General features: G+C 30.9%; 2 protein-coding genes across 3 annotated transcripts; both read right to left on the reverse strand.

The window, feature by feature from the left end:
* Window positions 1-119: 119 nt before the first annotated feature.
* LOC130748785 (uncharacterized) lies at window positions 120-1,424 on the reverse strand. The gene is made up of 4 exons (XM_057602031.1): window positions 1,313-1,424; window positions 1,092-1,209; window positions 881-941; window positions 120-501 (listed from the first exon to the last, which is right to left on the reverse strand). Exons 1-4 carry the CDS (start codon window positions 1,350-1,352, stop codon window positions 217-219), a joined length of 504 nt encoding a protein of 167 aa, XP_057458014.1. The 5' UTR covers window positions 1,353-1,424; the 3' UTR covers window positions 120-216.
* A 7,357-nt stretch (window positions 1,425-8,781) lies between these two features.
* On the reverse strand, window positions 8,782-13,331 carry LOC130748527 (protein PIN-LIKES 3-like). 2 transcript variants are annotated; one of them, XM_057601756.1, is made up of 10 exons: window positions 13,004-13,331; window positions 12,737-12,816; window positions 12,476-12,600; window positions 11,759-11,880; window positions 11,436-11,657; window positions 10,481-10,573; window positions 10,140-10,240; window positions 9,895-9,947; window positions 9,625-9,810; window positions 8,782-9,209 (listed from the first exon to the last, which is right to left on the reverse strand). In XM_057601756.1, the coding sequence occupies exons 1-10, from the start codon at window positions 13,136-13,138 to the stop codon at window positions 9,085-9,087; spliced, it is 1,242 nt and encodes a 413-aa protein (XP_057457739.1). In that variant the 5' UTR covers window positions 13,139-13,331; the 3' UTR covers window positions 8,782-9,084. The 2 variants fall into 2 exon arrangements, with proteins under 2 accessions (XP_057457739.1, XP_057457740.1); XM_057601757.1 differs by having other exon boundaries at window positions 9,116-9,209; window positions 9,629-9,810.
* Window positions 13,332-14,789: the final 1,458 nt, after the last annotated feature.

The raw sequence follows: 14,789 nt of genomic DNA on the forward strand, positions 1-14,789 counted from the left end.
TGCAAAATTGCTTTCTAGATTGACTTGTTTGATTTAACAGTCAATTTATTTTCTGTTTGGGTCGATTGAGTCCTCATTTGTCAACATAAATTTCAAGTAAATAGTTAAGTCTTGAGAGATATTAAATTAGTCAATTGCTAAATAATTCACATGCACAAGCAATTTGAGAATAATCACTCAATTGCTAGTTTTTTATACATGATAAGGGACAGTTAGTTAGGATGCAGCTTTCTTGAATGACATTCTTTTGGTGAGCTTAACAGCAATGAGAGCCAAAATTGTGGCTGTGGGCACAAAGATAACATCAGGAATGGCTTTGATAACACTTAGCTGGGGTACAGACTGACCAGTTTTTTTAACTACCATGGCTGCAGGAGGTGCCACTATCCCTGTGATCATCATAGACTCATCTGCTTTGCTGATGTTCACATTCTTGATCATGAAGTCAGTGAAAATCTTCTTTTTGTCTTCCTTGGATTCATTCCATTGTTCAAACAAGTCCTGCTTATGTCAAACATGTCATTTAAGGAAGTCCTAGTTTGCGTCTGCTTAAAAGTTGAATAAAAAATTGATTTTATTTAGGAGATTTTTTCAAAAGCCGGAATTGTTTTATGTTTGTCTACAAATAAATAAAGACATATATATATATATATATATTTTATTTTAAAAATTTATTAGAAATAATTGATTTTCAAAAGCTGCTGCAAATAGCTTTTTATCAGATTCCTCTTTTCTTCTTTTTAAATTATGCTTTTTATCAAAAACATACACAAATAATAGAAACAAATACATAAGTGATTACTTTTTCGAAAATAAGCGATTACTTCACGCAGCAAGCTGAGACAAACGGAGAATAAAAGTCAGGGAAGAGTTAACTGACCTGGATTTCCTTGAGCTCTGGTGCATCATAGTGTTTACCGGGCAAGGCCATGTTGATAGTGCTATTAAAATTTTGAAAAACTATCAGCAATTCTTGACTACTTAATATTATTACATGTAAAAAACTATCATACAAATTTTATTACATGTCAAAAATAATATATTGTTTGTTACTAGTAGTAATGACTGGTGCTTTAAAATCGTATGCTTACTTGAAGATATCAAGAATTGCAGTGTGGAAGTCGTCAAAGTTTTTAATTTCTCTCTTCATAAATTGATCATAGAGTGCTCCTGATACAAGACTTAAACTCTGGGCTACTAACCCTTCAGCTGATATGCCAAAGTCAAGTTCAAAGCCATTAATTTTAGACCTGAAGATATAAAAAAACAAACATAACAGAAAATACTCAGAACATGAAAGAGAATTTTTGACCTGTTCCTCCTAGTCCCATGTAACTCATGACCATCCCCATGATGTTTTGTATTTGTGAATAATTGATCACTAAAGCTACCAACTATGATTAGGCCAATATATATGTGCAAAGATAGAATGTGGGGCTAGGAGGTGAGTATATCTATTTGTTTGGTGAAAGTAAGGTATTCTTTTTTAGGACTTAATTGTTTGGACAAAAAAAGTAACATTGTTTTCTGTTCCTATTTCTCCATCAGATTCTTGGCTTGGAACTAGGTTGTGACTTAAAGCAGGTACATGCTTGACAAGAAAATATGCTCGTTAGTGAAATTCCAATGGAATGTTTGCAATATGTATCAACCTATCTGCAGTTTGGAATTTAGTGGGCTACAGTGTAAGGACTTTAGGGAGAATTGGATCACTAAATCTCTGTAACACATGTAACTAGGTTGGGGTTATTAAAATTGATTTTAAACTTTGTAATGTATAACGTTGGAAAGCTTTCTTTCTTCAATGTTTCTCTTGTTTCAAACACAATTTTAGTGTAGGATATACGTAATGTTTTTTAGTGTCCGGAAGCGACGACTCCTTTTATGACCACAAATTTTTCTCAACTTTCGATAGTAGGTAAAAATGGTCTCCCAAACACTTCCACTCTAAAAGTCACAATTTTTTTATCATCATCCTTCATAGTGTGTCAATTCAGTTATAATTTTTTTTATAAAAAAGCTAAAAAAATATTATTAGACTCAACAAGCACAAGGGTGCTTAACCCATGCACAAAAGCGTAAGTCAAAAGCAATTACAAGAGTAGGTAGAAAACACGATCGCTTAAGCTCACAAACAAGCTGAACAATAATATTTTAATATTTTAGTAATTTTATTTATTTTCATTTAGGATTTTATCTATTTTGTTTAGGATCTTATTTTACTTCGGTTAGGATCTTATTCATTTTCGTTTAGGATTTTATCTATTTTGGTTAGGATCTTATTTAATTTCGGTTAGGATTATTTATTTCGATATGATTTTAATTATTTTGGTATTAGGATTTCTTTATTTAAGTAATTGTAAGACATAGTCATAGTCAGTTTATGAATTATAATAAAACTTGACAATTATAAGAAAACTCTCAAGTTTTATTATAATTCATAAACTGATTATGGTTATACCTTACAATTGCTTAAATAGGAAAATAAAAAAATCCTAATACTAAAATAATTAAAATCTTATCAAAATAAAAAAGATCCTAACCAAAATTATATAAGATCCTAATCAAAATAGATAAAATCCTAAATGAAAATAAACAAGATCCAAACTCAAATTAAATAAAATCCTAAACAAAATATAGATAGAATCCCAAACGAAAATAAATAAAATTACCAAGATATTATTTTCCGGGTCTAAAACAGATTCAGATGGGTTAGCCGTGCTACATCAACAAAACTAAAAACACAACCCATCAAATTTCAATGGGCAACAATGAGGGAAAGAACTCAACAGTGAAAGGCACCAAATAGCCTCATTCTTCCCAAACTCAACGCCTATCAGCTAGCTAGCGCATCTATTCCACTGTTCGTAATACACAACCAGAATTGTAGAAGCACAACCATCTTTAACAGGGCCTCTACCATTGCGTCACAGTTAATTATCTTGATAATGATGATGATGGACTTTGATGATTTGAGACCCTAGCTTCTAATCGTAACTATTGGTAGACACGATCAAGTTCCCATGAATGACGTCCAAAAGCTGCTACAAGTGGTTAAACATGCACCAACTTATTTGCTTAAGACTATATGTTCTAATAAAAGAATATATATATATAGAGAGAGAGAAGCATAGGCAATACAATAAGGTTTGACATTAATTCATTATTTGATTCCAATTTTATATTTTTGTTTTATAGTGTTTAAGATGGGGAATAAACGATTATATGTAATTTTTAAAAAGTACCGAGAATGAAGAAGGAATATACGAAATCAACAAGCATGCTAGTAGTACCTAGTACCATATATTTATGGGATTCAAGTCTTTTTTACATTTGAATCAACATTTTATTTTAGACACTCATGCTAGAATAAATAGCATGCTTGTTAAGTCCATATATTTCTTCTTCATTCTCGGGTTTCTTAAAAAAATACATACAGTCATTTACTCTGATCTTCTTTCCCATGATTTTTTCAGTATCTAGAAAAGTCTTTTCAGAGTTACCGTATCGAATCATCACAATTCCATAAACTAATGTGTTGTTTTTATCGACCTCAATAAGAGAAGACACTAGATAAACAATCCTATACAAAAAGATAAAATTAACATCAAATAATGAAATAATCTTACTTGCCACAGAAACATTATTTGTATTCCCAAATTTTCTCTACATCCTTTTATTGAAACATGTATTCATATGCAAATAGGTTGGGGTTTAACCGGATGTAGCTAGCAAATTTTGGACGTCATTCATGAGAACTTGATAGTGTCCATTATCGTTACGACTTCCCTTCCCATTCTTAACTGCAAAATCAGATTGAGTAGAAATTTAGAATAAATTGATGTGAACCAGACAAGTAGGTTGTAATAGATGTCAGGGTAAAAATAATTAGGGTATTAATCGGATGTCATTGAAGTTTACAATTGAGTTGCAGTAATTTCTATCTCATAGCAGCAGCAGCAACAGAGGCACACAAGAATGAAGAAAGTATAAAATATCGTAAATTGCATCAAGTTAAAATATAAAATAATTTTTCTTATATAAAAGGTAAAACACCAAGTAAGTGCTAATCGCAGTAGTAAAAAATGGTTGTTTGAACCTTTTAATAGACAGTTCAAGTTTTTAAGATACCACAATCTTAAAAATTGAAAACAGGGTGGGTCGAAATTTCAAAAGAACATAAAAAATAAAGATAAAAGATATGTTTCTTCCCTACGCTAGGAAGATAAGAACACTGCATGAAATAAAAAAAAAAAAGTTCATACTATACCTTGTTGTAGACTTAGCCAAAAGAGGCTAGTCAAAACAGCACAAACAAGAATCTGACCGAGTGCTAATTAAGCATGATGAAGTTGAGTGAGTGAAGGTTCAGATGCATTATCAGAATTTATAATGACGTGCACGATTCTTAATCTGTACTGAATCTCATTAAAAAAAATTCTGTACTGAATCCGATTTTAAATATTTTCTATTTAATATAAATCAAATCAAATCTAATTACTTTTTTAAATTAATATTCAATCAATCAAATTATTAGTATTAGTTTATGTTAAATAAATATTCAATATTTTCCTCTTGTAACTAAAAAAAAATATTCAATCAATAAATGATTGATTAAATAATTTCGTAGCTTTATAAAATTTAGTTTAATAAAGTTTTTTTAGGCAACAATATCTACTATTTATTCCCGACAATTGTGACTATTCTTTTTATTGCAGGTGTTCGCGCTAAGCTAAAAATGATTGACTACACAGTTAAGGGACGAGTTCATGAGCAACCACCATGACACGCGGTTAATTAAAAAATACTTCATCTGTCCCAAGTCAATTTTACTTTAATTATCTAGTATTAAGAAAAATAATTATTAGTAATAATTTTATAAAAGAAATCATTAATTTTGAATTTCTCTTTCAAATTAATTTTTTTTTTAAATTCACACAATCTCTTTGATATTAAATATGAGGGTAACTTTGGGAAAACTAATGTTTCATTGATATTATATTATAAAATGACTTATATTTAGAGAAAAAACTGTTAAAACGTGATTATAAATGGGAACGGAGGGAGTATTCAATTTTCACTTGTTAAATCATATTATCATTACAGTAGTTTTTTTTTAAACGTATCATTAGAGTAGTTTTTTTTTTGAAAAGATCATTAGAGTAGTTGAATCATCTATACTAGATGTTAGATCCGCGCGTTGCGCGGCATATAATAATTTTTTTTAGTAAAACGATGTATATTTTAAAACATAAATGAAATGCAAAGAGTTATAAAATAGTAAGTTAAAATAGTAATTGTATCAATACAGATACTATTTGCTAATAATTAAAAGCTGACATAAAAATAGAACTAACAATAAATCATGCAATTAACTTACTTTTTCAAAGTACATAAATATAAATTGTTTTTGGTTACACAAAAAAATATAAATTGTTTAAAAAAACTTAATTAATTAATAATAATTTCTAGAAAAAAAATAATGTAATTTGTCATATTATTAATTTTACTAAATATATACAAAAAATATACATTTCATAAAATGTTATGAATATTTGTAGATTATATATATATAAACACATATATAGATAGTAAACATGTATTATATGTTTGAATTAGAATATCTAGACTCTGAGAAAATCTAGAAGTGTCTAAATATTTTGAATTTCTATTTATAATTAATACGATAAATATATGTAAAAAATAACTTGAATATTATTGATATACTTTTATTGAATAATTATAATGTTGATTAAATAATTTTAGTATTCAATATTTTATTTTTCTAATTTTGTATATAGCAGATATTATTTTATTGATTTATAAAAGGACTAAATATGGAAATCGAGTCAAAGGTCTTACATAAATATTATATTATTTAATAATATGGGCAATTTTTACTAAACTATAAATGAGTTCTATTAATGAAGAGCGCAAGAAATTAAAAATTAAATATTTTTGACCAAAGAAGCACTTTAATGCATCCCTAGTAAATGGTTTTATTTTTTTCGTCCGAATCGACATATTACTAATGATCTGTGTGGTTGGTAACTTAGCAACTGTTGATGTCATATAGAAACAACTATAACCAATGCTAAGTTATCGATCACTTTTCAAAATCCGTTGGTAAATACTACCGAGGAGCTTAATTCCGACAGATCTTTGGTCATTGGTAATTTCTCTTAAGAAATTACTAAAATATGACACACGCAATGCGTGGACATATAATTACTTTGTAAGATTGTTGAGAGATAATAATAATAATAATAATAATAATAATAATAATAATAATAATAATAATAATATGACATGTCAGAATGTGAGGGGTTAGGGATCAATTTGAGATAACTAAATTAAATGGGTTAGGAATCACATCATTAAAGAGTATTGTAGCTAAGTTGACACGCCATTTAAAAATTTGATGTAATGAGCAAAGAGTAAGAAAGAAGAGTTGTGTTGTTAGTGTTACTTTACGAGCATCAAAATTAATATATTATTACTGGACTCAAACCTGTGCGATGCGCGTGGGAAAATGATTTCATGGTTTTTTCTATATTTAAAAGTTATGTATTAACATCTAGTAATTTTAAAATAAAATAATTTAGTGAATTGGTGGTTCATTAGGTGTTAAATAATTTTGTTTCATAAACAATCTTTCTATTCTTTTCTTTGGACCAAATCATGAATCATTTCTTTATAGGAATTATTTTATTGGATTTGGTGAAAAAAAATTAGTTTTTTTTCTCATTTTCCCCCTAGCAAAACTGTGAATGAATAGCTAAATTTATATATGATCAATCAAATACTTCCATCTAAGTTCTTATTATCAATTTAAATAGGAGTTCAGTTAGTCAAAATCAAAGGGTTATAAGCAAGGCACTCCATAATAGTGGAAGGAAAATTATGAGATGAAACCTGTGACTTAGACTATAATGGTGGGCTTATAAACAATGCATTTGAGTACATACTCCAGTCCGAGGGAGTAATATTAGAAAAGACTATCCAGGAAGAGATCGTAGCCCTAGCAAATTTGATAACAACAAAGTTGAGGCTATTTGATGAATTTAAGTGTGGTTTCTCACTTTCTTTTGATGAAGAACAAATTGTTGAATCTTGGAAGAATGGTCCTCTTGCAACTATTTTTGTTCATGTCAAAATAATTGACTATAGGAAATAACTGATATATGACCATAGAACCGGAATAGATTGCATGTCTTTTTTTGTGATGACCGCTTAGATTTTTTTTTATCTCTAACCTCTCCTCTTCTCCCTCCACAAATAAATTATAAACATATATATATTTTTGTAAATAGTATAGTCTAATTGGAATTTCGAGATATACAGACACTTGATTTTCTTGGTACAGTTTCTACCAATACAGTCTTCGTGCAGACATATAGAAAAGAAAGCTTGGAACTTGCTTATGTTCCAACTATGGGGATTTGAAAGCTCAATCGAGTGGGATATGTCTTAAATAGATTGGGGAAAAAACATAGATGCAAAATTGATCAAAGTTAGAATTTTATTTTCTATTTTTCTTAGAAAACCAAATAGAGAATGGGAAATGAGACAGAGAGTAGGTCAGCTTACCGTCTGAGATAGAGGAGCAGTGAGTGTTACGACGACATTTGTCACTTGCTTCCTTCACCTTGTCACAACTGTTTCATATGACTCATCTTGCTTTTCTATTCAATCATGAGATCATCTATGGTAAGGAAATAGTGACGATTATGAAAAGATGGTAGTAAGAAAACTGCTTTGGATTGGTGGAAGCATATAAAATATAAATAAAATGAAGGAATTGAATGAAATGAAAATATAAAGTTGGGAGCAGAGTTGAGTTTGGTGTAGATGTAACCGTTAGTAAGTAGAATGAATAAGAAGGAAAAACTGAAGTTTGGAATATAGATGGTTGTACTGTAACGCTCACACTGCATAATTTATGAGATAGGAACGTTTCATAGAACTGGAAGAGAATAAAGTATGATAGGGAGGGATAGACATATGATTTGTGAGATTTACGTGATTTGAGAAGAATACGTTGTGACACATCAGCAAAAATACTGAGTTAGACACCATTGCAAGCAATATAAATGATGAGGTGGCAGCGCTGTATTGCGCGCTTCACAATTCCATATTATAAATAGATAGATAGATTCGGTCATTCTAATTTTATAAATGGATATGTGGCATATATTAGCGTTCAAAACATCTTACATAAAAGAGGAATCAATGCAAGAGTATACAGCCCAACTCCAAAGGAAAATAGGACCCAACCGAACAAAACTACAGAGGAATGCCAACAAAAAGCTTTTAAACAATATTTTCTAACGTGCAATCTACATTCTTTTGCCATTCTCTCATCTCTGATTTTGAAGTCTTCCATGGATGGTTTTAAGAAGGTCAATGAAATCTGGAAGGAAGTTTTCTCATTTTCATTTCTCTGTCAAAAATTGTGGTGAATACAAATTTGCTGAGTTCTGGTTCCTATTACTAGTTTCTCTATGTATTGAAATTGTGTTTGTTTTATTTTGAAATTGTTACTTTTAGTTTCTCTATGTTGGTTGGATCAAGAAAGAGTATTTAAAGCTAAGGGGTTAGTGTTTATAGGCCTTATTTAAGCAACCTGATATTTATGTATTGCATACATGTTACTTCTGATATGAACAACAAAAACAGGAAAGTGAATGAGGGAAATTAAAGGAAAGGGGATTTAAATAAAGAATGTATAGGTTTATATTAAAACCAATAAAATTAATTTCAAGGTGTACTTTATATAAAGACTGCTTTTAAAGTTTTAGATATAAGATGCCATATTATACATTCAACTTAGTGTTGGACACTTATTTTGGTTCCTCCATATTTCTGGTTCATGCTTTGCCAACGGTTGCAGCTATATATTACATGATATTATAAGAAAAAAATAATTAGTGTGAGCAGGATCTCTTTTTTTCCCCTTTCTGTTTTATACCTTTTCCCCATTGCTTTAGTTACAAATTATAAGATGAAGGCACAACATAATGCTTTGCACACATCTTATTTGTGCAAATGTTTTTACACCTTCAGCCTATAGTCCCAAAATAATTATTGCACAAGCCACATAAAGATTGTGCACCAGAGAGTAAGCAAAACTGTAGAAGAGGAATAAGTTGCTAACATGATAACTGAGCATTCACTCTGACCAACTCCTATCAACTGAGTCATTGTACCTGGCACAGTCATATTAAATATTTTTAGTTTTACAACTAAAGTCTGAAAAGAAAATGGTTCAGATTTTGGTAGTACCAGAAATTGATCTGTCATATTTGGAGATAATGGACAGAAGCAACATAGTGCAAATGCAAACAAGTTTAGGTAACACAGTTTCTAGCAGTCTGTGGATGATGAACATTTGTAAAAACAGTGCCATTATTCAGAATAAATGTGTGTCATAATTTAAATGTAGGGTTGTCAATAGCGGGCTATAGCGCCGTAGCGGTGTGTAGTGGCCCTTGCCTTCCTATTTCAGTTCCTTTTGAAGATGTTACTAGTGCTGAACACTATTTTTTTTTCTACAGTGAATTAATTTCGTAAGTATTTAGGAAACAACTAATTATAATGTTTTAAGTATCATAAACAACTTACTCACGGATACTGCAGGTGGAAGGGCAAAGTGAAGCAGCAAAACAAACTGATACAATGGATCAGGGTGGATCAATCTGAAATGAACTGCACCTTTGACAATTGCTACACCTATTGCTGGTATGGCTAGCAATTTAACCACAATAATGCCAGCAACAAGTGGAAGTTGCCTTCCAAATCCTTCTAAACCTGAAAAACATTCAATTTCTTACCTCACATTCATTTTCAAATGCAACTGCTATTAACAACTTCATGTTATTAACAATAAGTTACCCTTAAGAAGATGTGCCCCAACCACTAAGATCATTGCTGGAAGGCTTGCATCCCTGAAAACCAGGAGAAAGGTAAAGGAAAGAGTAGAATAAAATTAAGAGACAAATCTATTAACAAAGTCCCCAAGCAGAAAGATCGATTCTTAGGAACCGCACTATTGGGGAGACTTTTGGCTTTCATCATACTCGGGTTGGAATTGCGAGAGCAATTTAATACATGAAAAAAGGGTAGTAAAGGGTGCTCACCCTAGCATAGTTACAGAATCTTGAATCACACCGAGAGGAGCACTATGACCTACTAGTAGTTTTTGAAATTGAGGAACTGCACCAATTAACAAACCAGCAATCTGCAGACAGAAGGAAAAAGAAAGTATCATTGTTAGGAATGTTCAGTAAAGTATCAATATAGAGCAATGCCTGCTTAAGGACTAAAAGAATTAGACTTCAGGTATTATGGTTTTGTATTTTAATTTGTAACTAACTAGTATTCCTTATTCAATACTTCATTGTATACCATTTGCTTCAAATGTATGACTTGATTGAAAATAATTAAAAGATTAGTGAGAAAAACAGAACTATGGACATACCGCTCCCAATGATGAAGGTGCAAATAGGACCTTCAGGTTGATCTTGTCAGCTAATGTTTTCACCTGTTTCATAATGTTTGGCTTTTCTGGTACCTATGAAACACTTGAAAATGTAAGGCTTTGCTTCTATCAAATCCACAGTATATGAAGGTATGCCATGTTGCATTGCAATCATATTATCCTTTTCACTTTTCTCCTACTAGACAACATGCATTTTGCAGGTAGGTATTGCTTAAGCACTGATCATTCTTGTGCATTTCATACAACTCAACTCTGAGATAAATAATATAAGAATTCAGTAAATTAGAGGTGAGGTCAATTGTAGCTAGATAGTTCATGTCAACAGAGAGAAAATTATTATAGCCGACTATCTTACAAAGAAAAGATGTAATAGAGAGGTTGACATTTGGACTCTTGTTTCAGTTTAGATGTCCTGGGTCTGTTCATCACTTTTGCGACCTGTTTCTTTGATGAATATTAATGAAGCTTTGATTGTTCAAAATAAAATAAAAATGTTAGAAGTATAATATAGAATCATTCATGTGTCTGTGTCTTCACCCAACAATTTAAGGTTTTGGGGTAACTCGTCATTGATATCAGTGGTTCTATAACTAAGGTCTAGAGTTCGATCATTGTTTCCCCATTACTCTAATAAAAAAGTTGAATTTCAGCACTTGGCAATTAACCTGTGCATTTTCCCCACTATAAGCCCAATGGGCTCTTGTGTGAGAGGCATGTTATAAGTAAGTTTAATATTTTAGGATAGTTAGCTGTAACTTACATCTTTTGCTGATATAAGAAGCTGGAGGTGGATGTTAATGTCATAAACTCATAATAGAAAGGTTTTAATGCATTCCAATCAATATATGCAAGACTAATTGGCCAAAGATTCCAAGGAGAAAAAATATCCACAACATAGAAACTTTTACATATAGTAATATCATATTACACCAACCTTTGCTTCTCCATTAGCCTCTTTAAGTTCAATTTTAAGTTGACCAATGTAATCATTAAGCTGTGATTTGTCCTCAGCTGTGATCACTGCACAACATTTTGAAAGGTTCTCTGGATCAGTTCCTTTATTTACTGCGGATTCATCAACTTTGACAACATTAGGCTTAGGTGAATATATGCGGACAATGTTGTACACAATAGACCAAGCATAAATGTGTCCTAGCTGCAAAACCAGAAACACAGTGAGAAAGTAATTCAAAATATTTCAAATCCACTGTGTAACTAATGCAAATACTTAAACTTCAAATCTCTTTAGTGCCATACTGCCATTGTTATAGAAGTATATTCTAGTCCATGACGGATGCAATCATCCTCATCTCCAAAAGGGTTTTCTCTTTCTTTACAGATAGCTTGGACTATGATAAGAGGCAAAGTGCCCAAATTTCCTGCAGACATCAAACGCCAAACTTGTCATGTTCATAGACATTTCTCTTTTTCAAATCTATATCGAGTGAATTTGGGTAAACATCTTAATTAAGCGCTTATGACGATAATCTATTATGACATAAGCACTTATTCATAATTAAACTTAGGAAGCTTATCATAAAAAGCCTAAAATGACTTATAGGTAGGTGTACAAGTGCTTATCTATAAGCTAATTTAAGTAACTTATGAAAATAAGTTCAAAACAACTTATAAGTAGGTCATAAATTATTTTCATAAGTTCACCACAACACTTACATAAGCATTTTTTTAATGTTTTAAGTTTCTGGTGATGAATCAGTTTCAATGTTTCATCAACCTTCATTTTATTCTGCTGTTTTGCTGTGAAAACTGATGATTATTAGTTTTGAAGTTTAGTTTCATGTAAAAAATGTTATTTCATAGTTTGCAATTCCATTATTGCCAACAACTGAATCACCTTGAAATGTAAATAATATTTTGTTAGATTTAAGAAAAAAATTCAAATACGCTCTTCCAAACAAGATCGATGAGATTGATAAGAATTAAGATTCTCTGAAAAAATGTAAATAGACTTGCCTGCAGAACAACACCCTAATACAAGGCCTTGAAGATGATAAGGTACTCTAGTTGTTCTAATAAGTAACCATCCAAGAGCTATCCCAATAACATATGTTAGAAGAGCATTTAGCGGCATGAACCACCTGCACATTTCATCAAATCAAGAATCTCTTCTAAGTGATGAAATCAAAACCAATCAAATGAAGAAATGAAACAAATTTCACAACAAAACATGGAATCAAAATATAGCTAGCAGTAATTAATTAAGTACAAACTTACAGCATAACCATGCTCCTAAAAGTTATAGTTTGAGCCAGGCTGCTACAAATAAGAGCTGGAGTAAAGACAAAATATACCATCTGTAAAAAAAGTACTTGTATTATTAGTTAATTTTGATGTCTTATTCTTATTATAAAGCTAACTAAATACTTGGTTGAGAGACCTTGACCACCCATAGAGGTCGGTTCGAACAAGATTGCCTCAGTGGAGGGTATCTGTGGTTTAAACCGAAAAAAAGCTAACTAAACTGTAGCAAATGAAACTTACAGAATTGAGGTGCTTCTTGGCATTATCTCCAAGTATGTCAAAGCGATCAATTGCAAGGAACCCTCCAACAGCACCAATGATGAAAATTTTAAGAACTGGTTGAAATGCAACTAGAGCAAGGTTCCAGAAGTGCATATTGTATCTATTTTCCTTTTTCCAGTTTCTATCATAAAGTTAGAAATAAGCTCTTGTACACCACTTTGTAATCCTGATATGAGACAACTTCCAAATAAGCATCAAAATGTATATAAACCATATGATGAAAAGGATTTTGATCTTTCTCTTTTAAAGTTAAAAAACAAGTTGGGATCATTATGATTTGTTTTGCCGAGAAGTAATTGGATTCTGAACACACAATTGGCTGCAGAGTCATATATATGGACATTTGATGATTTTTTTACATTAATTTTCAATATTGAAAAAAAATATGTTCAAGAGTTTGAAGAAAATTGGAAAAGTGATCCGGAAAATTAAGACATGTAATGATCTTTTCATTACTGATACAAACACTCTTATTATTATAATCACGTATAATTTTACTATCATTTAAAGCCAGTTTTGTGTAAATAAGAAAATGTTGTCCAGGCTATTCAATTACCTCTATCTACCGTCAAAAGACTAAATTACCTCATTCGGAATATACATCTAATTATTTAACATAAAAAATAAAGCATATTTCTCTCTTTTTTCTTTTTAAAGAGAACAATAATATATTTGAGGGAGTTTCATCCTCAACAGTCAACTCAGATAACACCAGAGAAATTAAAAGCCAATTTTGAAAGAAAACCAGCAACCTTTTTACTAGTTCTTTTAACAAAAGACAAATTACAAGACTCAAAACAAAACGCTAGGACACGACAATAACTGAACATAGCACCAAAATGTTAGAGAGTTTAAGTGTGAGTTACAGTCTCACATTAATAATTTCAAAAAAAAAAAGTCTCACATTAATTGGTTAAATATGGGTGAGAAGAAGACTTTATAAGAGATGTGACTCACAAACATAATGTCTAAAGGTTTTAGATTAAGATGTAGCGTCGATATCCCTTAGTGTCTTACTTCTGAGCTCATGGGTTTCCAAATCTCCCCCAACATGTTCTTAATATAATTTAGTCTTTTAATTAAAAGTTGATTCACGTTCTTTAACTCTTTGATTTGAATACGCTTTTGGTTCATGCCGATTGAATTCGAATTTTGTATTCAATTTTATATGTTTATTTAAGTGAGTTGAAATTACTGACAAAAAAAAATGAGTTGAAATTAGTAAAAAGATTCTTTAACTGTTTGATGAAATGATGAAGCGATTGTGGAATATATTTTCCAAAGTTAAATCTCTAACACTGAGAAGAAATTTTTCTTGTACTTTAAGGGGTTGATGACTCTTTCTTAACTTGAACAAATCAAACACTAACACTAGATGATTGCCCAATAGAGAATCTGAATCTTCCAAAGCATTGACGGTTTTGTTACACTTGAATGATTAATACACTAGGATTGAGGCTTTGTCTTCTGAATTCTTAAATTACTTATTTCTGCTTTCGTTTCATTGCAAACAAATCAACTAAACCCCTTTTAATTATGTTTCTACTTTTTTTTAATAATCCACTGAGTGTTTGTGAGAACGATCTTGGTGTCTCAATACTTGTACTGCATTTATTGCAAAAATTACTTTAACATCCAACCGCAATTGTGAGTTCGTCGAATTGGTGATGTTGCCGAGGAATTCGTCGACTATTAACTATTTTTAGAGTTTTCTTTTTAGTTTATTTTATTATTGTAATTTCAA

This window comes from Lotus japonicus, chromosome 3, assembly GCF_012489685.1.
Source record: "Lotus japonicus ecotype B-129 chromosome 3, LjGifu_v1.2".
Taxonomy (NCBI): domain Eukaryota; kingdom Viridiplantae; phylum Streptophyta; class Magnoliopsida; order Fabales; family Fabaceae; genus Lotus; species Lotus japonicus.

Coding starts and splice junctions, on each gene's coding strand:
- LOC130748785 (XM_057602031.1), bottom strand. CDS start 1,352: ATGGGGATGGTCATGAGTTACATGGGACTAGGAGGAACAG. Junction 1,210..1,312: donor CATGGGACTAGGAGGAACAG/GTCAAAAATTCT, acceptor TTGGCATATCAG/CTGAAGGGTTAGTAGCCCAG. Junction 502..880: donor CAGAGCTCAAGGAAATCCAG/GTCAGTTAACTC, acceptor TGACATAAGCAG/GACTTGTTTGAACAATGGAA.
- LOC130748527 (XM_057601756.1), bottom strand. CDS start 13,138: ATGCACTTCTGGAACCTTGCTCTAGTTGCATTTCAACCAGTTCTTAAA. Junction 11,881..12,475: donor ATTAGGGTGTTGTTCTGCAG/GCAAGTCTATTT, acceptor TGATGTCTGCAG/GAAATTTGGGCACTTTGCCT. Junction 10,241..10,480: donor CACCTTCATCATTGGGAGCG/GTATGTCCATAG, acceptor TTCTGTCTGCAG/ATTGCTGGTTTGTTAATTGG.